This window comes from Passer montanus, unplaced genomic scaffold (genome assembly GCF_014805655.1).
Source record: "Passer montanus isolate IOZ18808 unplaced genomic scaffold, ASM1480565v1 scaffold39, whole genome shotgun sequence".
NCBI lineage: Eukaryota > Metazoa > Chordata > Aves > Passeriformes > Passeridae > Passer > Passer montanus.
In genome coordinates, this window is record NW_024368707.1 from 3,938,430 (window position 1) to 3,966,055 (window position 27,626).

At 43.4% G+C, this 27,626-nt stretch overlaps 1 protein-coding gene and 1 long non-coding RNA gene across 2 annotated transcripts in view; one reads left to right on the forward strand and one right to left on the reverse strand.

Moving 5' to 3' along the window:
* Positions 1-26,746, reverse strand: part of LOC120506418 (limbic system associated membrane protein) — a 996,252-nt gene extending 969,506 nt beyond the window's left edge. The window contains exon 1 of the mRNA XM_039717979.1: positions 26,338-26,746. Within this exon, the coding sequence (XP_039573913.1) occupies positions 26,338-26,404 (67 nt within the window). The 5' untranslated portion in view covers positions 26,405-26,746. The remainder of the gene's footprint in view (positions 1-26,337) is intronic.
* LOC120506419 lies at positions 7,234-10,867 on the forward strand. The gene is made up of 3 exons (XR_005628506.1): positions 7,234-7,450; positions 8,382-8,580; positions 10,694-10,867. It is a non-coding gene; the product is annotated as an uncharacterized LOC120506419 (long non-coding RNA).
* Positions 26,747-27,626: the final 880 nt, after the last annotated feature.

The window sequence follows — 27,626 nt, forward strand, 5'->3', positions numbered from 1 at the left end:
TATTATTTTATTGTGTTTCAGGCTGTCTCTGGTCAGGCTTTGTCTTGTATTTGTTAGACAAGCATTCTGATACCACTATGTAAAATGTCAAGTAATATAATTGGGCCCCAGTCCTACAAAACCTTCCTTCAGACAGAACTCACATGTCATTGGGAATTTCAAGTGATTTCCCTGCTGGAAGGCTGGATTAAAGGTCTTCCTACTGCAAAAATTGAAAAACTCATAACACTGACACACTCATCTTGCCAATCAAAGAGTAATAAAAAATAGAAGTGGCTCTGAAACAGATCATCCTAAACAGCAAAAAATCCCTAAATAATTAAAAAAACCTCTTGTATTTCCCAGCCTATAAAACTGGTGGCACATTTCCCTACCATTATAGCCACAGAGATAAGCATTTGAGAACCACTGTGGATAGGCTATAGCATAAAAATGACTGGTATAGAGGAGGATACTATCCTTAGAACTCCAGCGAGAGCCAGAAGCAGCGGTTTGCTTTTCCCTCTTTGGGAGGATGCACCCATCTGTAGCTAGGTATCTTGACTGAATTAACTGTTATACATATATCTAATTTGCAAAGACAAAGAGGCACGAGAAGATAAGAATGGGTGATCTTGTAGTCGAGGTGATATGGCTATAAAAATTTATTCCTATGCATAATGCATTGCCTTTGCTGCAATTGGTGCTCCCAGATGAGTTTTGTTCATATGAATGGATCAGAGAAAGCATTCTCCCAGTTTGTATAAGGGTGAGTTGAAACATGAAGAACTGTTAATATTCAAGTTGATTTTATTCCCCCCACCATTACCAGTTGTTAAAAGGTATAATAGGCATAAATACCCATTTCCAGAGATCACATGATGTGGAAAGAATCTAGTATTCATGGAACGGATGCTTGGGTATTATCATCCTGTTACCAACAAACAATGAGGGTTAGGAAGGAGCCTATAGTAGATGAATGCAGTGGAACTGAACCTTTTGACTCCAGCCAAGTACCCTTCCTATCAGGCATGTGCATCAGGAAAGCAATGGAATAGGTTAAAAGTAGGGAATTACTACAATCCAGCTAATCAGCAGTAGCAGGTTCAGCTATAGTAACCTGACTTTCAGGACTGTGTCTGTACACCAGACTGGCTACGCTTTTTCCATTTTCTACCAAATCCATTCAATGCAGATCAGAGTTCCTAGATTCAAGCCCAAATAACCCGCTTGGGCCCAGGGCATACATGTGAATATTTACAGAAGTTTTACTAGGAAAAATGTGTGGGTAGAAAGAACTCAAATATTTGTTGGCTGGAGAAACAAGCAGATTAACACAACCTGTACTGGCACAATGTTCTGAGTTTGCTGTTTGCATCTCTCTGCCATGGAGTCCCTTTGGAAGACTTGCTTCTGTGAGGGCTCTCTCTCCATTGCATGCTGATGACTGATAATGCAGTCAGCATATTGTAAATGGGAGCTGCTTTCCACTTCAAAGGGACAAACCCTAATTTGCCATGCCCCGGGGTCAGACGCAAGTTAAATGAGCCGGAGCAGGACACAGCCACACCCTCCACCGCCGGGCTGTGTAAGCTGCACTCACACACGCACCAAATCAATTACTTGGGGCTCTTCTGAATGAGATGGGAGAAAATTACATCTGAGCTCTGGCCTCAGCCGATCAATCCTACAGTAACCTGGTTTTTCTAGGAATGACACTGCAGGCCAGGCTTGTGTGACCTACAAAGACAGAGGTCTCGGCTCAGTCGGCTCTCTAGGTCTCCCTTTCTGTTGCCTCTGTTTTGCTACTGCCTCCAACTATGGAGCTATCCTGTCACACTCTCCCTACCAGAGCTATCCAACTGCAATAAACACCAAATAGCTGATTTTATTTGCATCAGTTATGATCAATCTACAGAACAAAACTCCCCTTCCTAATTAATGTAGGAGCCCCATCCATCATTTATCTGCTTCCAGAGATTAGAGGCCAAGAAAGAGAGGCAGGAAAAGTGAGTTACAGTATCCAAGACTGCTTCATATGCAATAAAAACCAAGAATTAAAATAACTAGGACCTCACTTGCTCCCCTCCAGAGCTTGTCAGGCCTTGCAAACTCACAAGTCTCTTGAGCATCCCATCCTGTGTGGGAGAACACATAGGATGTGTGAAAGAAAGGGGAAATTCCCTTGGGGAAGGAAAAAAAAATCATAACTCTAAGCAGCAAAAGCCCTGTAGAAACATACATAATTATTACCTAAATTTATGCCTTTAACAAGTACCAAAAACGCCAGAATATGAGGTTTTTCTTCTTAGTAATCAAAGACAACATTCGGAGCCTTGCAAATTTTAAGTTCTGTTGGTTTACTTGAACTGTAATTATGGACTTAGGAACACAAAACAAAGATTACCAAGAAAGCACTAAGAGTCATAACCGTGTTAAATCTGTCACTATAGCTTTGTTGCCTTATCTATCCACACTTGTCACAGGGATGCTGCAGGCAAGCAAGATTACTAGCAATGAGCTCCCTTGAAGTTAGGGTGCTATAGACAAGGATGTTTTTTCTTGATTGCTTTCTAGCATAGTTCAGGCCAGGACTCAAGAACTGAAAGTCAGCAATTCCACCATCTTGTCATCCCTGTCTCATTTGCCTTGGGTTCATCTCTTTCACCTCAGTGGTCTCTGCAAGCTAGTTTTCACTGAATGCCCCATGCATTTCACAGACTGATGACTCATTTTCAGAAATGAGATGCATCAGAGCTCAAATCTGATTGACAGTTGATGGGCTCTGCCCTCCTGAGTGCCAAAGCCCAGATTTCTAAAGGCTATTTAAATGCCTTAATAATATCTTTAAAATCTAGTGTACAAAAAGCCAAGTTTAAAGCAATATAAATAAATATCCACAAGTGAAGCTAAATAGATACCCAAAAAAAATTGTGTCATTATATTTCTATCTGTGTATTCCTAAATCATATCCAGAGATGAAGTCTTCGATCTGTCACTTGACAGAATGCCTTCTGACCTGCCTAAATAGAGTGTCTCTTCTCAAGACAGTCTCAGTATCAGCCAGTACAAGATAATCTGCAGAACAGGCTCTTCCCTGTAGAAAAATTGAGAGTTTAAAAGTCTAGGACTACAGCACAGAAAACAAAAGACTACATTCTTGGCAATTTCCATGAATATGTCAGACTGCAGCAAATTATATCCTATAAGCTCTGTGCAACCATTGACATAGTATTTGCATTAGCTTCTCCTCCTCCTCATGAGTCAGGGTGCCCGTGCCTCAGATGTCTACCTAAAACAATAGAGACCTGCTGTGTGTGCCAGACTGGGGTACAAATTAACTCCTGTGAGATCACAGGGGATGTGTCCAGGATTCTTAACAGCTGGAAAACAAACAATGAAATTTGGCCTCACATTTATTAGGGTATAAAACATTTCTCATTAAAAAGTCATTGCATATCACAGGACCTCATGGCAATATCTGACTTAAAACAAGTAATCTCTCTTGGACATAGAGCACAAGGAGGATGTGACTTGCTGCAAGGTGGTACATCTCAATAATGACCTCCATGACAACAAATAAGACCATAAAAGCAGCAAACCAACAATCAAAAAACACAATGTTAACCTCAAAACCCAAAAGCGGAGTCTGTGCCTGAACATACTAGAAACATATTAATACAGCATGAGAAAACTTCTCAAGCACAGAGTGCCATGGGCCTTCACTGAATGCCTGAGTACAGAACAGCAGAGCATTGTTGATGTGCTTGGCTGTCAGGTGGTTGATCCATTTCTCCTTCTCAACTCTCTAAACACTAAATCCAGACCACATGACAAAGCTACCAGTGAGACCACCAACAGACTGAACACTTAAAAGACAGGAGATGCCAGAAACACAGACCTACAGAATCCCACAGGATCTTTGGACTTGCAGTTTTGTGTCTCTTCTATTGTAGGTGATATCTCTCCAGCTGACAGTGGCGTCTGAACAATGCCTGGACTTTTTAAGCTGAGGTTCTATTGTTAAGGACTGGAAATGCATTCTGTTAGTGTTCAAGAAAATAGTGCCTTTCTCATGAAAGCAAAAACCAAACCAAAATACATGCTCCCATTAGCCTCTGACACACTGTTCATGACGTGTATAAAAATTGGCTCTGCTATTTCTAATAAACAGAAGAGAGCTCATACAGATTTAAGTACTTAGACAAGCGTAGTGCGTTGCATTAAGGAAATGTAGAACTATGTTACAAGAAATATAAAAGGAATTCTTCACTGAATTTGCTGAATACAGCTCTCCTCCATTAATGCAATTCTGGCTGTCATTACCAATGGTCTTCCTAACTCCTGGCCAGGATTAACTAGTCACTGAATTGGGAGCTCACTGCAGTTTTCTCTAGGAAGGTGGAGTTGAAAGAAACACAGGTAAATTCACAGAAAAAGTTTCTTTCTTCATCATGCAATGGCGGGATGAATAAGAACAGAATCCATTTATCAACAGTACATTAAAACTCCAGGGCTCCTAAGGTTTATTTCATTTTGAATCATTGCCTGCCTGCTCATTTTAATGTGACTTCATGAAAAGCTTTCTACTTTTCATTACAAAAGGATCTCAGGGCTTGGCTTTCTTTCTCCCCACACCCCGATTGCTTTTCTCACATGCTCTCAGCTCAGCCACATTGCACAGTGATGAGAGTCCCAAATTCACTCTCTGCATGTGTGACCCATTGAGCAACTAATGCTGTAGGTCAGAAGAGATGATCTTCAGCCATGGAAACATCAGTTCTCAGCAAGGCTTCCAAAAAGATGTCCAACAGCACACACATCAGGTAAGCAGCCCATATTGGGAAGAGTGAAAGGTTCCTTTCACAGCTTAAGATCAAGGTTTCTTCTAAGAAAGGCAAGAGGATCCAAACAAATTTCCAGCATCCAGGCATTGGTGCCAGCCACAGCAGATCTCAGACAAAATCCAAACAAAAAAAACCCAAACAATTAAAATGTACACTTTCACAGCAAAATCAAAGGAGAGTAAAAAAAATCAAAATAAAATAAAGAAGAGTATGAAAGGATGGAACTTGGAACTCACACTGAGTTTCAGAGTGTTAAAATGAATACCCAAGGCAACTTTCACATTTGCTCAGCACAATGTCCAGGAACACCAAGAGAACCTTTGCCCTCTTCTTAGGAAAATAACATGGTGAACTTTTACTTTGGATCATGGGAAAATTAACGTTCACACTTTCAGCCAGCATTAAAGTGGCTTTAATTCAATTTAGTTGGATTCCCTTTAAAGGAAAATTAAACTAAATCAAATAAAGGCCATTTTTAATTCCAAACAAGTGTGAGTGCATGCATCAGTTTAATACATTTTACATAATCCACTTGAAACCCACCTTGTTACTTAATTCAGATCACCTTTCCCATGTGCTCTGCCTAGACAAGCCCTTAGAGATAACATTATCCATCCTCAAGGAACAGCTGCATTTCATTATTGGCACCTAAGTCTAGAGAGAGCTGCTCTGGAAAGGACAACACAGTTGCACACAATTTATATGTCTGTCACAGAGAGAACAATGCTCTGTATACAGCTACAATAACAATTAATATACTGGCAGTTGTTGTTCCATTAGTCACTAATTACACAGTAGACCAGTTACACAGAAGCCTTGTTCCTGGCAAAGAAGCCACTGCTCTGGAATTACTGAATTGCTAATCCAGAGCCTGCCTTTTGTTTCCCTAGTGATACCCTGCACCTTTGCCATCAGTTAAGTGAAAACACCACAGATGGTACAGATCCATAGGCAATGGCTGTGCACTGCACACCGCTGTTTAAGAACTTCTGAATTATGGCATTTGCATCAGAGGAGTCAAGGTGAGTTCAGTGACTGAACAGAATTGCTTCCAGTCTTTGTCACAAAATATAAGAAGAATAGTTTGTCACTGAAGATTTTTGCTTCCTCTTACAAAACAAAAGAGAAGTGTAGCAACCTCCACACATTGTTTCATCAGGCTGTTGTGAGCACAAGAAAATGCCAACCCTGGCTGAGAGTGGTTTTGAAGGACCTTTGTTTCACCAAGACATTTTGCAAAACTGAAAAAGGTAAGAAGTGCATAGCTGCTTTTAAAAGGATGTTGCAATAAACCCCAGTACATTTGGTAAGCCACAGGCGTGATTCTGGCCAGCCAGGAAAGGCACAAATGGGCCCAGCTGCACAGCTTTCCTTTTGATCTTTTCTCCACATTCTTTTTCTTTGTTGCCTTCTGCATGTCCTTACTTCAAGAGTGCGTCATGATCTGTGCTCTCTTGTGATCCAGCCAGTTCACAGGCCCAACACTGCTGCAGGTTTTACAGCTTCGAGGAGAGCCACAGAGGAGTGGTCTGGCCATGATCTTTGATGTCTGAAGAGCAAAACAGGAGAGGTGACCATCCTGCATGTAGCAAGTGAGAGCAGAAGGGTAATCGTCTCACCTTTCCCCCCACCAAAGAAAAGGCCCAGGGATTGAGAAGTCTTTGAAAAAATGCCAATTTACAAAAGTGGCAATTTCCAATCAGCTTCTCTAATTAGCATTTAGTGGAAACTTTTTGCCTTTCACCAATAAAAGACCTCTCCAGGGAATTGTGATTAGAGCAAACTTACTCTTGATATGGGAAAAGGGATAGAGACAGTGTTAAAGACAGCATTACATAGTTTTTTAATGAAAGCCTAACCTCAAGAAGTTGTTCACTGGAACAAGTCAATGAACCATTTTGATCTCATTATTTGGAATCCTAACTTTCAAAATTAAAACCTAGTCAACTCATCTTGATCCAACTGTGTTCATCTGCAGTCAACAACTGCAGGAAAATAAAATGTCTCACTTTCTCTCCCTTTTTCTTTGTTGTTACTACAAATAAAAGTGGAAAGAAATTCTTTATGCTTCCATTAATAATTATAAAGATAACATTTCATACATCACATGTTGTTTTTTGGGTTTTTTGCACATAAAAGTCATGAAAATACAATCCAGTTGACTACAACTTCATTAAAAAACTGCTAAGTCATCCCCCAAACTGACTTACTCTTTATTGTCTGTGATGAGTACCAAGGAACACATATTAGCCTTATAATGAAAATTCAATCACATCCTTAACTACTCACAGGCTACCACTCTGCTCCACAAGGTACAGGTGAGCATAATTGACAAGACAGATCGAATCAGATCCAACAGATTTAACTTGTGCAAGTTTTTATGGCAAAGACTTTGTTTCAGCTTAACTCAGTATAGTACCACATTTATCCATGGAGCTAGAGAAACATTGAAAAAAGAAAGCACAGATCAACTGAACTTCCCTCCTAGAAAGAAGACACCTTTATGCCAAACAGCAATAAAAGAACAGAGAGAAGATTGGGACCCATCACACAGAGAGCATCTTTTATGTATGGGGAAGATGGGGCTGGAGCTTCCTTTGTCTTCATTTTCATTGTGTAGACAGGTAAGCTAAGGCACAAACTGATTAATTGACTGACTTAAAGAGAGCCTGTGGCAAAGGCAGGAATTAGGCTCCGCTCCCCCTGAGGATCAGTCCAGTATCTTAACAAACCCATATCTTTCTGTTCTGAAATGCTGTGGCTTTCCTTTGTAATTAAACAGCATGGATGTGAGGGGGCTGATTTTAACTATCATTGCAGTGAAAGAGCTTGCACTGGTCAAGTGGGGAGGAACTGCCCTGCCAACCTAAAAAGGCTTCTCCTATACTTAATCCCAGGCTTCTAAGCTTTCAGAAATGGAAAATACTGCATAAGCAACAGTAGTGAGCAATTTTGAAGGCATACTGAAAGATCTTTTTATACTCTCCCATTTTAATAGCTGGGCCTCTTACTGTATATAGTGTACAGTCACAGAATAATATGCATGGGTTTAATGCCTGCCAAGGTGAAGATATTGAAAATTCAATTAAAATATAGTTTAGGATATTGGCTTATTTTAATTTCCAGTCTCCTTTACCCTCCATCCACCTCCTATGCATCCAGGACTGAAGCTACAAGTTACAGGCTAAATCTTTTCTCCTGTAGCTCATAATCTGAAATTCCTTGTACTTCTTCAGCATCTGACCATATGAAGCATCTTCAAATTCTACAGAGTCCCTCTGCTCCTTTAATGAGAGAGGACATTGACATGCTGAGACAGGAGTAGTTCCTATTATGGACAAAACTTGATGGGGACCCCAAAATTTTGCCTCTTGGCACTAAGCCTGGCTTACTCATACTTGCATGAGCTTTTTTTAAACTACGGTCACTTCGTTGAGCAGCTTCAGAGAGGGAATATAACTTATTTCACCACAGCAAAAGCAACTCCCTCCTCTGCAGTTCTCAGTTACCTTTAAACAACAAAACTTTTGCCATCGTTTATGTTTCTCTTTCTAGTTGGATCAATGAAGTTCTCACTGTCACTGTGTTGCCTTACACAGTACAGAGAAGAAATAGAAGTCCTACTGGGACACAATCAGAGAAACAACAATAATTTCAAGAGGCAAGCAATGAATCAGAATCTCAGAAAAGCTTCAACTACTGTCCAGAGTTTCTGCTGATCCTTCCTGAAATGGATGCGAGAGCATGCTGTAGGGTGAGTCCCTTTGGTTGCCTGCTAAGCTGAAGAGAGGTGTCAAGCATCACTGCACATAACAAAACAATGTGCAGTGCTACAAAAAGCACTACTGGAACAGAAAGGAGATCCTTGTTCTATTTTCTCTAACAGTGCTCAGGAACACCTGGTTCTGGAAACTAAACAACAATTTGTTTATGTCAGGCTTGAGAGAATATATACCTCAAGTGTTTATATGGCCTGTCTAAATCTTACCCTGACTGCAGTAATGGCAGGTGTTATCCTTGTCACATGAAATATTTTCACTAAACTACTTGCTTCTGAAACTCCTCCAACTTTCCAAATTTTATTATAACAAATTGTGTATCTAAAATATTATACCTTTGGTACTCCTTTATTTGAATGGGAGCACACGGTTTCCATAATAAATGGAAAGTAGCACAATAGGTTCCAGGACATTTCATAATCAAATCCACTCTAGATGTAGTTTACAGAAATGTGAAGATTGAGGCTAAGCACCATGGTCATCAGTTCCCAGTAAACTGAGAAGTGGGTTCTTCAAGGCCTCAAAAAAGTCCCTGCCCTATTTATAACTTTCATGAGCCCCATACAACCACTTAACAAAAGCTGATTACACCCCTGTTTGACATACAGGGGGACACAAAGTAGAATGAGTCTTGTAATTAAGCAATTAAAGAGACTAAACAAAAAAAGTGCACCAGTCTTTTCCTCAGCACATAGTTCCATCTCTCAGCCTGCAGAGAGACCATTAGTCCCTGCACTTGGGTCCCCATGGGTTACAGTGCATTCAGGTAACCACCCATCTGGAAACAGATCAGCTGTTTACACCCTCCTGGTTTACATAGGCCCTCCTGCACACCACCCCTAGCGCAGACCTTTTTCAGTAGCTGCTTTCATGCTGTCTACTGGTTAAGTAGCAAATATCTCAGAGAGTTGACTCTTTCCAAGTCAAAGGCTCGGTAACTTCCAGTGCTTATAGCCGACTGGAATAGAGGCCTTGGCCAAGGCGTACATGCAGTGCCACAGGGCAGAGTTGGAGGAAAGATGCCCATCTACCACAGGGAGGTGAAGGAGATGAATAGAAGCTTTCTTCTCCACTGATGTTGTCTTCATGCATGACACACTGCCAGGTTGCAGTGTACTGGGACACCACTTGGCAACACAAAAAAAAAGGCAGCATATTAAAACTGGATAATAACAGGAAAGATCCACCCTGTTTTGCTGTCTTTTGAGGGTGTTGCCTTGCTTGTTGGCTTCTGAGATAGGCTCTTTCCAGAGGGGATATCTGTGTGCCCTGCTCCCCACATTTTGCTGTGGATCTATGCGTACAGGCAGTGCTGCTAGGTGAGCGCCATTTGAATTGACAAACTGGGATTTCTGCTGCACGCCTCACGCTTAATGCAGCCCTGCCTGGGCTTTGAAGGCAACGGCTTGTTGCCTTGGGGTCTGAAACTAACAAAGCCGAGCTGAACAAGCCCAGGGCTCCCGTTGGATTGCTCGATCAAAGACAATATTAAACAGCACCGTTTTCATAACTACTATTCTGGGGCTCTTGGAAAGCAAGACAAAGGAGATGAAGTTAATTTCTGTTATCATAGCCTAGTGCAGCTGCAAGGGCCCTGGGAGAAGCCATCTTCTCTTGATGGTTTATGCAGACTGTGTCTTTGCAAGAGCTCCCATTAAGCCAACAGAGCATCAAAAGCTTGTCAGGCACTTCTGTTCCCCTCCTCCCCACACTGTTGTCAAAGCCACTCCATTCCTTCCTTCAGACGTCATCCTTACAGACAACAGGGAACCTCCCTTTCCTTGACCACTGCCCTGCACCTCTGCTCTCTCCTTCACTTTTTCTGACAGCAGTGCTGCCCATTACACTGCCCAGGGAGACTCAAACTAGGGAGGTGCTGCATTAGGCACAGGAGTGCTGTGCAAGGGAACTGGACAGAGGACAAGTCCTCTAGGTTCTGCTCTGCCACCAGCTTAGCTCACAACTTTAGAGAAACATCTTAACCTTTGGTTCCTATATGGTCAGCTCAGAATAACAGGGCCCAAGCTTCTTTTTTTTTTTTATGGCAAACTGCGTAGTATGTCCTATTTCTTTCTGTTCCTGTCACAGGTGATGGAAGTCACGAAGCAGTATTGCAGGAGAAAGTTGAAGCTATTTCCTTATTTCCTAATTAGAAGAACTCTTTGGGAAATGTGGGGCAATTTTAAGATACCTCTCTTACAAACCATCATTGTCATGGTAAACAAATCAGCATGAGAACGCATGCTTGTCAGAATCAATGCAATCCCAGGACTGTACAAAGGTATCTTGGGCTCTGATTTTTCTTCCTTACCCTTCATCCATGGTTGAGCATAGAGATCATTTATGGAAAAGCAGGAGTGTGTTAGAACTTGCTTATCCTCTCAGCTTGGTTGCAGTAAGGACAGGGAGGATGAGAAAGCTGGGAACCATGAAAGGTTTTGAAATGAGATTACTGAAAGGGAGGAAATAGCTCCAGAGAGCTTTGTTTAAAGTCCTCCTCATCACAGTGCATGTTATTCCTTTGAGGTCACTCAGATAAAGGTGCAGCTTTGGATATGGCATGGAAATAAAGCACTTCTTGAGATGAGCAGGGTACTTCAAGAACTGGTCTGCATCAATGGATAGAACACCCCATAATTTCATCCTCTCAAACTGCGAGTTTATGATCTAGGGATAAGTCCCCAGCAACCTGACTACTCCTGTCCTGGAATTACTCTTTGCTAATAATTCCATCTGGGATTTCACAAACTGGTTTCATTCAAGTTTGCTCTTCCCTCTAATTTCAAGTTCCCCAATTAGTTGAAAATACACTAAAATACAGAAAAGTCTTGCTGAAAAATTTCTGGATAGATCCAATACTGATGCCCATGAAATTAATAAAAATGCAACATCAGGCTCAAACAAGAGGGATACACCTCTGTCCAGCCATTTGCTGATACCTTTCACATCTCCCTCATGTCAGAGTTTTTCCTACTAAGTGCTCAGTACAGATCTCCAACAATTTCTGAACAAAACTGCCCATTCTAACTGTTGGAAGCAGAAAAAGAAAGAGCTGTTCTCAACCCAGAAGAGAAGAAGCCAGTCTTCAGTTTTAAAGCAAATCTTCTAGATGTAAATTGCTGCATAATTTAAGTTTATTGAACATCTAACACCAGGAAATGTGCAATTCATGAAATTTTCAGTGAAGATATACGAATGAGAGTTTCCGATACATTTTTAAAATGTGAAATTATCAAAGTTTTATGCACTGTCGACTTTGGCCACATACGGCAGAGTTAATTGAAAGCGCAGTCCTGGCTTTAAAGGTGTCCCCATGAAAGTGGCAATGTGTGTTTTATTGTCTCTTAGTCATTTGCAACTCAAAGGTGCCCAAATTTATGCATGAGAAAGTGTTTCTTCCAACTTCCAGCCTGCACTGCAAGACACTATTGAATCCAAGAATCTGAGTAGATGCTTTATTTCTCACATTCACATCACTGATCCTGTAGTTTCTGCCAATTAAATAATGTGTCTGGTTTCCAAGATGCAACCCTTAAGCTCCAGATCAAGACCCCATAAGATATTTGCTTGGAGTGGATCAAAGATTCTGTAGTTGGAGTACCCTCAAGAAGAGGAACAAACAAGACAGGAACAAACTGCTGGGAATCAGCAGAAGGGTAAAGGTATTCTTTCACTCAGTAGGGCAGAACAATCTTTGATAAGAGGATACAGGTTACAACTCTTCCCCTCACAGACACATCCCAGTTTAGGATTTCTGTAGTTGGAACAGGTACTGCCAAGGACAACCAAACTGAACAGCACATCCTTAACCTCCTAGAGACAGCATAAATCCAGGCTTGAAGCCTCTGCTCCATGAAATTGGATTAGAGACTCTACTTTGGGTCTACCTAAACGAGATAAATAGCCCTTACAGTTATTTTTTTTCTTCTTCCTTGTTTTTTGTTGTTTTTTTTTCCCACATAAAATACTCTGAAAAAGAAAAAAAATAATTGAGAAGGAGTTAGGTAATCTTCTACCCTACGACAACAAATAAGGCCACAGAGCAGAACTCAAACTCCAATGCAGAACTGATGGTTTTCTAAAAAACATTAGATCATACATTCTCAGTATAACCCTTGTGCAGGAGGTAGACATCATAAAAGTTGTTGGACTACTTGGTTTTACTACAAGTACTTCTTTGGTCCCTTGTTCTGGTCATAAAGCTGCAGCAGTAGGAAACATGAAGTGGGATATGTGGTTAAAGTTTAATGCAGGGAGATGAAAGAAAAGAGCTGTGTTTCCCCCTTCCTTGCAGCCGCAGTGAGCCAACATCAGGAATTAAAAGAAATGGACCACACTGACTGCAGAGCAGACCCCATACTGTACATTTTACAAATGCAACAGAGCTGCCCACCTCCAAAACTGCCAAGGCAAATACACAGTGTCAGCTCTCCCTCTGTGCCCACCATCCCCAGTATTGCTGCTGAGATACCTGCAAGGGCTGTGCTGCTGCTGCTGCTGCCACCTCTGCTCACAGAGCCTACAAGCATTTCTCAGCCATCTGCTTTGACAAGTACGGGCTCTTCCACCACCTGCCTTCAGCAAAGCAAGGCAAGGAACAGAGATCTGGGACCAGCATGCTTTTGGAAATGTGAACTTCTTCACCCGTATCTGTGTGGCAGGTGCAGACTTAGTTTGCTTGCCTATTATCTAGCACTTAATGCAAGCCCCACTGAATGGTGGAAGTCACAGAGCTCTAACACATATAGTGGCTAAAAACATAACTGGAGAGAAAAATTAGACCTCTCCAAAGCAGGCCAGGGCTTGGGGATTAATGTGCTTTCTGAACTGTGGGACAACCATGTTCCAGATCCTGCTGTATTTTGGAGCAGAAATAGATCTCAATGTACTGGCTTAGAAGCAGTCTCCACTTCTTTCAAAAAGGCCATCCTAGCTACGAGAAATTCATCTTTGTAACAGTTTTCATAAAACAAACATATTTTCCCAAACAGTTTCTCTTTTTACTATTCATGTGATATTTTTTACAGCACCAGCTCTGGCTACTAACAGAAGTAGTGACTATATAGTATCAATCCACTTTTTTCACTTAGCTCAAACATGTGAATGGCAGAAAAACAAAAAAATAATTGCATTTGAGAAGAGTTCCACTTCCTATGAACATTGCTATTAGGTAATGTTGCTGTTAGACATACATAGAGGAATTTGGGAAAAGTGATGTCTGAGTGATTTTTGATTTTGCCTTTGAAGTGCTTGGATTTTTCTTCAGAAGTTCAGCACAGCCAAACAACAACAAGTTTGCCACCAATTGTTCTCTTCCTCATAACACCTTGGGTCTCTCTTTTCCTTTCAGAGCTGCAGTTCATGCAACCCAGAGAGGGGACCCAGAGCTCCATCCTGTCCCCCCAGTTGCAGGAATGTGTTTCAAGGTCTCCTGCTGCTGTGCCTTTGCCCCAATAACTAAAGGAGGCAGCAGCATCGCGCTCTGGCTCAACCGCTGGATGCAAAGTGACAAACGTTCTGCCGGGGTTAGAATGAGATTAGCAAAATCCTACGGAACAATGATTCAAAGGTGCTGTAACAAATCAATTTCCTGCGTGCAAAAAACACAATTACTACACCAATTATCTGCTCTCACCACATCCTTCTCTCTGCAGTGAGCCAGGGCTGAGAAACCGCATCCTTTGGGCTGCAAGCATATGGTCCCTCCTCTTAGGTGATGCTGCAAGTGGTAGGAGCAGTAGTTCTCCACCCTCCTTGATCAGTTTTGCCACTAGAGGGCACAGAGATTGCCAAAATAATACAGGGGAAACAATAGGTCCATTGGTCTTTGAACCTGTATTCCAAGTTCTCCAGCTCCACGAGCAACCACACTACCATTCCAGAGCAATTCATATCTGCCAACACAGATTATCACCTCTAGTGTTTCTAATCTTTTCCACTTCATCATCTTTTAGTTAATTTCTCACATCTCCCAGTTTTTCCATTGTGGCACAAACATAGAACCTCTATCTAATGCAAAGGTGGAGGGTAAGGGGGGATTTTTTTATTCTTTCCAGGGCCTGAATATTTTTCAAAGAGGAGATTCCAATGTCAAAAATCAACATGTTCAGCACAGACAACCCAGTCTACAATGTTTCTTGTCTCTGGCTCAGAGCCAGAGCCCAACTACACTCCCACTGCACCACATCTGAGGTGATGAGCTCCCCCACCTTGCTGAGGTGCATGTGCTAAGGATGTCATTACTAGCAGCCACCTTGAACATAACAAGGCTAGTCAAAAAGTCCAAGCTGAGTAGCATCAATTTCCACCCAGAGTCAGCAGTCTCCATGTTTTGTTCCCTGGCACTGCTGAGCTGCTAAGGCCCTCAAACAGGCCTTGCACTGACTTGGAAAGATCCAGCAACACTGAACGGTCTGGACTGCATGCAATGCAAGATGGTGCTCCTTGCTTCCTGCCCAGGAAACAGATTGCAATTTGCATAGTGCTGTACCTGAGCTAATAAACGATGATGAACTCTCTCTGGGTCTGCATCCATGGCACAAATAATCTTCAGTCTGGATAATTCCCATTATGTATCCTGGCTTTTTCACTCAAGCTGCAATACCTTTTACCTCTGGAAGTCCATGGTGCCAGCAAGCATCCACTACAGAACTTGCTCTCATTTCTGTCTGCTCCCATTCCCATTAAACCAAGCAGCCAACACCACCAATCTCACTATCACTCTTCAGTTCTTGCTGTAGGTGAGATAAGGGCATACCAGCATGTGCTGCTGATCAGCTCAGCAGGCTCCTGGCATCGTGTTCTGCTGCTGCCTCCCTCACTGGCCCAACTCCCTCCAGCTCACAGATGGCCCTGGGAGGGCTCAGCCTTTGTGACATGCCAGGAATGGTGTGAGCTCGACCACAGCATCTTCTGAGCCTGAAGGGAGCAGTCCAGTGTCCAGTTACCCATTTTGAGAATGTGCAAGGTATAGAAAGAGCAGAGCCTATATGTACCACGCAGGTCAATGGGGAACCTGTCAAAGCCTAACACAACTCACAGGACAGAGTTACAGACACTGGGTTTTCACCTTATTGGGCATCCAGCAGGCTGCCTTTTCCCATTTATCAGACAAATCTGAGTGAACATTCCACTAAAAGAAAGAGAAAAAAGGTCTTTGAGTTAAGCAGCTGATACAATCAGGATTTCAATTGTTAATATAGAAGACTTCCTCATATGTCTTGCACCAGTATTTGCATCGCAGCACAAATAATACAAGACAAGAAAGAAAAAGAATTTAAAGAATATGGCTCTTTGTCAGACTGGAAGTATTAACTGTGATTCAGAAATTAATGACAGCATAAAAATCTATTAAGGCATCTAGACTGTCTCTCAAGGGACCTTTTCATGCTTGTAGTGCATGGATTATTCTCCAGGGCTCTGCCCAGCCAAACTTCAGATGTCCCAAATGACAGCAATTCCACCATGATTCTTAACAAAGCTATATCACCATCTAATCTCTTTCTTCCATTAACTATTTTTCCTCTCCTGCCAGTTTTTTCTTTCCTCCTGCATATTTTCTATCATGAGAGACTCTTCCAGCTCTGAGTCCACACTAGACAATTCTTCATGCCTTCCCAGTATGCCTACATCATTAGCATAGCTCCTCTTTAGTCATTTAGCCAAAACAGCTATATATTTAGCTCTCACAAGCATTCTTCATAAGTCAGTCCCTCCAGCCCCTTAATCATTCTCCTTGCAATCCTCTGAATTCCCTCTAATTTTGTTTACATCTTTCTGGAATTGAAGTGCCCGGAACCAAGTGCTGTAAACAACAACAGCTTGTTATCTGGCTAGACTGCAATTCTGGTGCTCACAGCACAGGCCCTGCACATGCCACACACACACAGACACATGCACGCCTTGTCCTCTGGTTCAGACACAGCACCACTACAGGACACGAGTCTGCTCACTGGACATTCCCTCCTCCGCAGAGACACCAGCTGGGTCTCTTTCAAGAAAATCCAGTTCCAAAAAAGGTGAGGGCAGATCTTCGGTACAGCATTTTCAGCTGCCTGCAGGCTCAGGACAGACACCAGCTATTGGCTGCACTCAGGTAACATTTTCAAGTTTTTGATAACATCTATAAAGGCCATGATTTTCAGAACTTTTTTGTTTTAGATGGCAGTTGAGACTGATGCAGTCTTATGACAAAAGACAAAACATAACAGGAAAGCCTTTAAGCACTTGTGCCTTAATCTGTTCTTGAAACTCAAGTTGGAATTTTTCCAATAAAACACCTTTTTATTCTTTATTAGAAAAATGCCATTTTGGTGAAGCAGAAATGTTGTGCAAAGATCTTTGTTATGCTTCAACAAAGTTGTGGAGAACTTCAGAAGGAGTTTAGAAAGAAACCTGTCAAGGTTCCTGCCAGCTCTCAAGACATCTCAATCACAGAATATTCTGAGTTGGAAAGGACCCACAAGGACCATTGAGTCCAACTAAAGTGAATGGTCCACATGGGTATCAAACCCAAAACCTTAACATTATTATCATCACCATGGCACCAAGGAAAGGTGGCAGTTTCACAAGAAGGTTTCTTCTAGATCAAGGTCACCCTAAGACCATCCCTGTAACAATTTCAAAACTTCTTCTCACTTAGCAACCCCAGGTCTGAAAGAATTTCAGAGCTGTTACTCCTGCAAGACAGACAGCACAGCATTGAAGTCTTCTGCCTCCCCAGTGTGTTTCACATGGCTGTTCCTCCTTCACAGCAGCTACAACAAAGCTTCAGCATCCAGGAGAGCTTGAGGGATTTGTTTCAATTTTTGTGGTGATTTGGGTCACTTTGGTCAGCAGGAAGAAGAGAGAGAGACCAAAAAATCTTGGGGTTGACCAGGGGATGAGCAGATCCTACATGCAGGGGTCTTGTGAGGTTCCTTAAAGCCCAAAGAAAAGGCTGCTGCTACAAATATTTACATTGGGATAGAGAGAGCAAGGCCAGCCAGAATGGCCTTTTCTTTCTTTCATCTATGCACACAGCAGGCCAAAGGAGAAGGAAGACTGCACTGCTGACTGTAGCTCTAGGTCCCTCTGGGGCAATGCCACAGCTCATTTACCTCATGCTGCAGCTGGACTTTTTTTTTTATCAACATCCCAATCTCCTGCAGCCCTGTGGCTGCTGGATAGTACAGAAACCAGTCACCAATAGGCACCTAGGATACATAAAATTAGACACCCTCACTTTAGCTCCCACTGTTTCCTGCTCTTACATCACTTGAGCTAGCATAATTATTTTTTTTCTTTGAATCACCAAGAAATTACTGTTTGTAAAAGCCCGACATCAATACAGCATGACTCTTCCAGACAAATAGTTTCCTTTCCTCTCCAGGAGATCCAGAAGTGCAGAACATCTCACGAGGGCATGCCCAGGCCGGTCTATCCTGCTCAGCTACCCAAACTGAGACTGGACAGAACACAGCCATGCTGGACAGAGCCTGTGCTGTTGAGGAAGTTAAACCAGCAAGGCTGTGTTAATGAAGGTAACAGCCAGAGTACAAAGTTGCTGATTTTACTGCTTCAGGCTGCATCCAGCTCATAAAATAGCATAGCTACACAAGGAAGGTGGGTTCAGTCAGATTGTACTATTTTTGAACGTGTTGGTCTAAATAAAAAACAATGCAACTTGTGCTTGTAAGAAAGCCTCCTTTTATCCTCTTCCTTCTATTCCCAGAAACTCTCCATGAAAGTGTAGGAGTCCAACATGTCCTAGCCACTCTCTAGGCTGTATTTCCTGCCCAGTTGACTGAAGCATGACTGAGTTGCCACTTTACACTGAGGCTATCGCAGAAAGATGAGGAGGGGTAGCCAAGCCATAGAAACAATTCTGTTTCACTGCAACAATCTCTTGCCCTGTCAAGATAGGATGCAAATGCACTATGAATAATGGTCACTCCAAAAGCACACACAGATACACAAACATCCCTATCAGCAATCAGGTTGCATTCACCTCCTGCACTAACATTCATGACAAGTCCCTTGCACAAAATACAAATCTGGACCAGATTTGTTAACATTTCTCAAGCATCTTTACCACACAACTTGTGCATTTTCTGTCACATGCACACACTCAAATGCATGTGCATACATATATATATATAAAATATTCTGTTCCATACATGCACCTTCCCAAAAACCAAGGAAGAGCTATTCAAAGGCCATAGCTTTATGCACAGATCATGTATACAGGCACAAATGAAACTGGATGTTTCGATCCCATTGTACAAAATACCTTTACAAGGCAAAGAGTAAATACTTCATTATATGAAGGTGTACCAGCATGAGAAAAGTCTAAATGCATTTACACTTCAAAAATTCCATGGATTCACCTTTAAATAACCCCTCCTTCCTGCAGGCAAAACCTACCAGCAAATCCCTCCTTTTTCAAACACTCAAGTAAATATCCTCCCAGTCAGCCTCTCCAACATCCACAGGGGAAAGTCAGCTAACAGTGCACTGGCTGCAGGGCTCATGATCAGAGAGAGACTTGCTCCCTTGGTGGAACTTTGGGTCAGCTGCTGAGGGTCAAGAACAGCCAGGCTCCAAGCAGGTGCAGCAACCAGAGTGCATGCAGAAGAATATTAATAGTTATTGTCCTAGCAGGTTGCAAGGATTAATTGGTTTTGGACTGCAACTCCCCGTCAATGTAAGTGCTTAGGGGCAGAGGGGAGGGAGCTGTGATTACACACTTACATTGCATACTCATATGCTATTGATTTCCCAATTGGAAAGGCCCACAGCCTTTCGTTTGTCTCTTTGCTTGCTCCCTTCCTCATGCCAGTGCTCATGACCTGCCTGACACATCTTCCCCCTCCCAACAGCACAATCACCATCACCAGAAAAAGGAGGGGGACACCCTTTTTGTGGGAGAGCTCTGCCAAACCAGAAAGAAATGCAGAAACCCACATCCATGAGGTCACACAGGGGCAAACTCTAGAGTAGGGAACAAATTTCAAGAACTGAGTTTCCTTTGGATGCTTTATATAACCTACTGCAAAAGCCAGACTGTGAGTCCACAGCTGTGATCACACTCACCTTTGCTTTAAGCCAAAGCCCCTCCTCTGAAGCCTGCCTTCTCATGCTATCTTTTTTTTTCTTATAAAACAAACCAATCCTTCAAAAAAAAAAAAAAGAAAGAAAGAAAGAAAAACAACAAAAAACAAAACCACATCACACCAACCTGCCTTAATTGGATATGTATACTCTTGCATTGCCTCCAAAACCATCTCCTCTCAGAGGTACCATTCAAAGTCCAGCACCTCTACAGCTGACAACCACTGAAAAATCCTATTTTATGTTTGGGGGTGACCAATAAGCATGGCTAGTGTAGAGGGCCCTTTACCCTCAGCATGTAGTTATGCAGAATTTCTTCCCCAGGAACATTATAAAGCAGATATGGCCAGCAAGGCTTCACTGTGAGACAGAATACTCCTTTGACTCAGAAAAAATTAGGGTAGCAGCCCTTGTAGTACTTTTCCTTTTCCTTCCTTGCAGATGAGCAGGGCAATGCTGCCACATGGGCAGGCAACCTACTGGAGGGCTGCCTCACAAGGAAATGCCTCAGCTTCCAGGAAATTCAGCATCAGCCAAAGCACCACAGTGCAATGGCATAGCACAGAATGGGCTGGGCTTCTTTTTCCTATGCTTATTTCTGTAAGAATCTTGTACTCTGAGCCCTTCTTTTCCCTTCCATACTGATGTGTGCCCTTCACTGACAGCAGGAGAGGGCTGTGTCTCACATACTCATCTACATGTGCCCTTAGCTCCCTCTCAGAGTGGGACAGGATGGTCTGTGCTGTGCTTGATATTTCTGGTTTTATCATGGATGCTTTGACAGCAGGAAGAGTACATCAGTTGCCAAAATAATTGCTCATTTAGTATGAGCAGCAAATGAAACTGTTATACACCTTTTTAAGGAAAAGGGGATACCAAAGAAGCAAAGGTTCATGCTTCCTATAGTGACCACAGACAGCAAAATTCTGCATCCTTTCAGCAGCACCCTATGCACAAAGGAGATGATATTTGGCAAAACACGTCCTCGTGTTCAAAGGCACACATGAAAGATTTTCCCCAGACTCCTCCAGGATATCTTTGTCTGGTACCATTATAGACTTCACTCAGATCATTCAGTCCTTTAATAACCTCTGTCAGACAACAACCACCTCAGCTGATCCTCTTCCACAGAAAAACCCATCGGGTGTTCTGATGTGCCCAGAAAAAAGGACGTCCCTTGCCCTCATTCTTCATCAGCTTTTGCCACCTGTCCTCTCTGTACAGCACACAGGCAAGCAAGCAGTGCTACAGCTCCTCATCACCAGCCCAGCCCCACCAAGCAACTGCACACAACACCCAGCTGCTGCTGCCGAGGGTCCTGGACAAGACCAGCCCCTGTCTAAGCCAGCCCTAAGCAGCTCAGCCTTGCACAGGGTAAATCTGCTGGGGGAAGGGGGGTCCAGGCCCCTCAGCATGGCAAGGGCCTTGGCTCATTCAAGGCGTACAGGAGGCACAGCCAGCACACAGAAAGGGTGTGCACTCCTAGAGCACTGGCTCTGCCTGCAGCCTAGGATGACAGCAACTGTACTCCTCGCCCTGACTGGAAGGAGCTCTATTGCTAGTGGAAGAAAAAAGTGAAAAGAGTAACTATAAAGAGCACATCTCCTCTTCAGACCATTAGCATACACATAAGTGTGCTCCAAGGCTGAAAAGGAGTGCCCAAAAACATTGGGAACTGGGTTCTTTGTTACAGAACAAGTAAAACTCTTGTGTGATAAAAGATGTCTGAGAATGAAAGATTAAGCAAATTTTTACTTATCATAACAAAGCCCTCTGAGCAGGTAGCTGAGTGCAGAGATTCATAACAGCTAGAGGAAATGGTTTCTTACGTGTATAATTATTGATTATTATGGTCAGCAATCACTGGATAGAACTGGAGGAAACACTTGGGATATCTTTTCAATGCTCCCTGTTTGCAGATAAAAAGCCTCCTCTACTTCTTTCCTGTCCTAAGCCTACAAGAAAAGTACATTGTTTCATGTATTAAACCTCTTCATCATTTAAGGGAATGCAAGGCAGCTGAGTGAGTTGTCTCCTCAACAATACAGTCCAGCCTGTGAGAGCTTCCCTTGCCTTACTCAAGAAGGCAGAACTGGAAACAGATAGGAACAAAAGTATATTCAGGAGAGCAGGAAAAGTCTTTTTTTTCCTCTCCAGCTGGCAGTATCTAAATGTTATCCAAGTGCATCACAATCGCCCCGTGCTGTTCCCCATACACCAAAGTGTCACCACTTGCACTCACGTTGCTGCTCCTCCCTCCCTTCTCCCCATCCATTACACATTATCAGCACAGGAGCACTCGGGTGCCCGCTTCCATCCATACAGATTGCACGTACCTCACGCAGTAACAAACACATCATTTTTCACACCCGCATTGCCCGGTAATGTTACAAAACATGAGAATTTACAGATAATATTTGTGCTGTGTACCAACCTAAAGCAGCCTATGCCACTTATCCAACTATTTCTGTGATTTCTTTCATCAGACTCATTCTTCATTTAACACCCTTGAGCAGCTCAAGAAATACATTATAAATAAATGTTGCCAGGACTTTACAGGCCAGTTCAGCATGTCCTTTCCTAAACTATCCACTTCACTAAACTGGCTGTGGTGGTATCTTACCTTTTTTTCATTTCTTTTTTTTTTCTTTTTTCTTTTTTTTTTTTTTTTTTAACCACAAATTCTTTTACAATTAACCAATTAGGTCCAGTTGTCAGGGAGGTTCATTGAAAAAAGCTGGGATTTTGCAAATTGCTGATTTGAAACAGCTGCTATTTTTCAACAGCGAGAATTTGTTTAGAAGAATTTTCAACTTAAAGCGATGCTGAAGGAAATGTATAATTTGTCAAGGCATTCATTTTTTAAAATAAAATGCTCACGATGAGGAAATAAAAATTAATTTTCATTTTGACAGCTAAGTAAGAGTAATAGTAAGTGAAAGTGCAAACATCAACACAAAATTCTTCTAAATTATTTAAATGCAATTTTTTATAGATGCTAATCGTTTGCTCCTCCACCCCATACTCATGCACCCATTTTAAACTTGGGGATAAAAAAAAAGGAAGACAAAAATTCAGCTTTACAATCCATTTCAACAATCTGATATGTCTCAGATGCTTTGGGGCGCATTGTGCTAAGAAACAAATCCATTCAAGGGAAGAGCTGCAGCATGCCACCAGAAAATCCTAGAAAATCCCACCCAGCAGCAGTGCTGGGGTGTGTAGGTACTTTTATTCCTCCAGCCCCCACAGGGCAGGAAGGCCAGTGCACCAAGCAGGAGGAACAACCATCCCGCCTCCGAGCCACCTGCCTGCCAAGGGGGGCTGGAAGTGCAGCAGCAGAGAAATGCAAGAATCCTGAGCCACCAAAACGAGGAAACATAGTGATCGGGGGAAAAGAAAAAAAAAAGAAAAAGAAAAAAAGAAAAAAAAAAGAAAAAAACAAAAACACCACCACCCTCTGTGCAGGACTTGGAGCATCTAACGCAGAGGGGAAGGAGCGAAGGCTGGCGCTGTGCCGAAGGCCCCGAGGCCGGGCAGGCAGGGCACGGGCAGCGCTCAGCATCCTGCCTGGCAGAGGCGCCGGGAGCGGCCGCCTGCGCTGCCCGCTTGGCACCGCGCAGCCACCGCGCTCCTGCCAGGCTCGGCTGCGCTTCCCCCAGCGCTGCTATTCAGCCTCGGCTCGGCCCGGCAGTGCCAGCAGCGCTGCCCTTCTCCCCCGCGCCTGGTGGCTTTGGGAGAGCGGAGAAAGACAAGGAGCTGCTTTTGCGGTCACCGGTACACCCCCAAGTGGACAGCGAGGAAAAGGGGAGGGAGGGCACGGACAGGTTTTGGGTGGCTCGCGGAGGTGTAGGGTCAGCTGCCTGGCTCTGGAGGGATGTGCGCACAAAGGTCTTGGCAGGGTTCTGACCGGGGGTCACTGCCTGTCAAAGCCAATACTGCTGCTTCCTGGGGCAAGAGCTCCACAGAGTTGTGCTCAGCAGGGTTAGAGAAGCGTTCAAGGCTTTTACCACAGCTTTCAGTGAAAAACAATTAAATTGAAATAAATATTGTGGGGGGTTGTGTTGGTTTGTTGGGTCTTTTTAAGGGCACAATATTTTCCCACCCCTTTTTAACTCTGCCAAATATCTTCAGGCTTGTTTCAGGCAGTGCCCTACTCCTCCCTGTGCAGCCCCAGTATTCCTGCCTCCCCATTCTCTCACTCTGCACATCATAGAAGGGAAATTACTGCTGGCTATGAAACCAGATCCAGCAGTGCTCTGGTTTATATCATGCCAGAAGTTTGGGAACAGTCAAAAAAGCAGCTCCAGGTTTGCAAACACTCATAAAACACCACACTATCCTATCTCATCGCAAAACCTAGGGAGGGCAGCTGTGTTGCCTTTGCCTTTTTAGAGGGTATATAATAATGCAGACCTCAAAAGACCTTCCCTGAAGCCTTCAAAATGTGGCGGATACTACAGTGGCAATACTAACTCACTAAAACAGAACGTAAAAGCCTGTCCGTGCCAATAGCCTGGCATAAGCTCCAGCTATAAGGATGGACTAAAACAGCTCCTGATGCTGTGCTGGCATCAGGATGCTCTGGTCACAACTCAGGGAAGGCTTGTGACTTGAAAACGCTGTGTGGAGCAAGCGCCGTGGTCTACAGTCTAGAAAATGTGCAATGTGCAATCAGAAAGGCAATGCTCAGAGTCAACGCGACTTGCCAATGTCCATCTTTCTTGACGGTTCTCTGTCTGAACCTCCTGAGCAGGGCAAAGTTCACACCAAGCTACACAACTTCACTGTTGACATTATCTACTTGTGCTACACAGGTATTGGTTCTCCTATTACCCCATGTACAACCTATGTGCTGGGAAAAATCCTCCTTCCCTGTCAGAAATAGCCACTTCACAGCAAGGAAGGAAGTCAGCTGGAAGGTGCTGGTGTTGGATTCACAGTCCAGACTTCAGAGAATGTAAATTGAGAGAAAATATGTGACAGTGAAAAGCATGTGTACGAGGCCCAGAAATGGGAGAAGTGAGAGTGTATGAAAAGGAGCACTCAGCAAATGTGAGAAGGTGGCAAAAAATGAAGGATTCCATAGTGAGGGCTTGCAGGAGTGACAGGTGTGAGGCTGCAATAGAAAGAGTGTGTGTGACAGGGAGCCTGCCTGTACGGGAATTTGCTTAGTAGACACAAAATAGAAGAGAACAGTACATGCAAGACTGTGTGTAAAAGTAGGAGCTAAGGGGAAGTGAGGAAGCTGTGACTGGCATATCTCCATGCACGACACTCCTGCACTAATATGTACAGGAGTGAGAAAAAAGCACCGTGAAAAAAGCCATGTGTGAGCGAGATACCCTCTAAGGGTGCAGCTCACTGCAAATGCAAGACTGTGGGGCACAGAGTAGGCCAGATAGAGTACACCTATGTTCTGTAGTTATATTTTCACCTATGTGTGTGTATATGTGTGCACACGGGCTTACAAGGCTAGTGCAGCAGGACAGGCAAGGGATTTTAATATGCAAGTAACCTCGAGCACTAGTGTTCAGGATGGAGGCTTAAAGGAGGGAGCGGGGGAAAGGGGAAGGGAAAACGTGAGCACAAGAGAAGCAGACTCTCCAGGAATTGCATGTGCTAGGGAGCTAGAACTGTATGTGTCAGAGTGAGTTTATTCATCTTCCCTGCTATATCCCTGAGAGTGTGTGTGTGTGTGTGTGTGTGTGTGTGTGTGTGTTCAGGAAGGATCACTGATGTGTGTGAGTGAGTGTGGATCATGCACAAGCTGCAATTTTGAAGGCTATGATTATATGTACATGTGTGACATGTATTAATACATACAGCATGGAATGCATTAACCCTTAACTCCTGTTTACAGAAAGCATCTCAAAACCAGCTAGCATGCCTGTCATCACTTCAAACTAAATTCCATACTCACACTTGGCTCTTAAAGCAAGAAACCCAGCTGGCAATTCTCCACTGAACAAAACCCTATACCCAACAAATTTTCATCTCCTGTCTTTCCTCCATCACCCTCTCTCTCTCTCTCTCTCTCTGTTTCTCTCTCCTTCTTTTTTTTTTTTTTCCCCTCCTGGTATAGAGGGGAAGGACATAGTGTTTTCGCAGACAGACCAGAGGCATAGAGATTTCCCTAACCTCCCCCTCTGGACAAAACCAAAATAAATAAAAAAATTAAAAACCCAAAAAACAAACCAACCAACCAAAAAAAAAAAAAAAAAAAAAAAAAAACTTAACACTTATCTCCCCAGGAAGGTAAAGAATCGAGGAGAATCAGTACTTGTGACCCAAAGTGGTGAGAAACAGCAGCTGTGGATGGAGGGGATACCCACCTTCACCCACCACTCTTTCCCACTGCAAATCTTAACTGTACTCCCCCCAACAACTCCCCCTCTGAAAAAGCATAAATACAGCAGCAAAGTCAGTCACATGCACTGTCCTCTAACCATAGGATTCACCAGCAGCGATCTCTCCTTGGCTTATTTCCTGAGGCAAGGGGGGGGAAGGTTTGGAGGGGAAAAGGGGGGGGGAGAGGAAGCTCCAGCTTCCAGCTCCATGTTTCAGGCCATCCTCAGTCCATCAGCCTCAATTAAAGCAGAGGGGTTTGAGGAGGTTGTGAGAAAGAACTCACCACATACCTTGCAAGGAGAAGAGGGACAGGAAGAATCCCAGCACCCAGATACTGTGCAGCCAGTAGGTCCTCATGCTTCTCTCTCACTCGCTCCGCTTCCTCTGCCTTTTTCTCCGTCTCTTCGCTTCTGTCTCTCTCTCTCAATTTATCTTCTTTTTTTTTTTTTCTCCCTCTTCGCTCCTCTCAAAGAAAATGGGATTCGTGTCTCCCTTCAGTCCCTCTGGGCTCTGCTTTGCCAGCTCTGACAATCCAGTCGCAGCGCAAGCTGACCCACGGTGGCCAGCTTCCCAAATAACCTCTCACTCTCCCCTTCAAGTGCTGGGGAAAGGGGGGGCCAGGTTGGATGCTCCACCGTAGCCTGGGCTGGCTGTAAACACAGAGAATCTCTCTGTCTCTCTCCTGCAGCTCCAACTAAATGCGACTGTACTTAAACAAGCAATGCCTTATAGGACAGCGCTCAGAGCAGAACAGATCCCACCTCTGCCACCTAGTGTTGCAAGCCAGCTCATTTATTTCATTTTTATATATATAAATATATATACATTATGCTATAGAAATATGGTTCCCTCATTCCTCTACAAATGTATCTCTTGGATCACAGTCTATGAGCCATTCCGGGCTCAAGAGTCCCTGAGGTTCCAGCTCCAGTGCACGGGAGGAGGATACTCAGCAAAGGAATATTCCTCATCGCCACAACAAGAGGCACGGCAGAGCAGGTTTGGTTTCTCAGCAGAGTTCTGCTTGACAAATTCTGAAGCAAGGGTCTCTCTGATGTTGGTGTCACTGCCGGGCAGTACACAGGGGCCAGAGGGAGATTCAGACGCACCAGCTGTAATTACAGAGCTGCCAAGTCCTCCAGGAAAAAATAGCAAGCATCGGTCTGCATTAATCTTCGCTAGATCTCCTGTGACTTCTATGCAATTTCAGGGGGACCAGAAAGAATCCTTCTGTAATGGAAATCCAGCTTGAAAGGCAACCATTTACCCACACAAGGCTTTCCCCACTACCCTTTCTTCAAATACAGGTTTCTCCTGCCATATGTAGCACAAACTTTTTTTTTCTCAAGGAGTAATTGACTTATGTAGCTCTATTTCCCCCTAAAATCATTGCCTTCAGTTAGAGGAACACCAGTAATGAAGTCCTGCTTAACATTTAGGGCTTTTTATCAGTCACTCTCCGGGTATTTCACAAAGGGTGTCCTTTCACAGCTGGGGATGTGGAGGCAATGTGCGTGCACAACTTCTGAGGCCCATCCCTGGGACACGGTGTGACAGCCCAGCTGGACTGCCCAGGCAG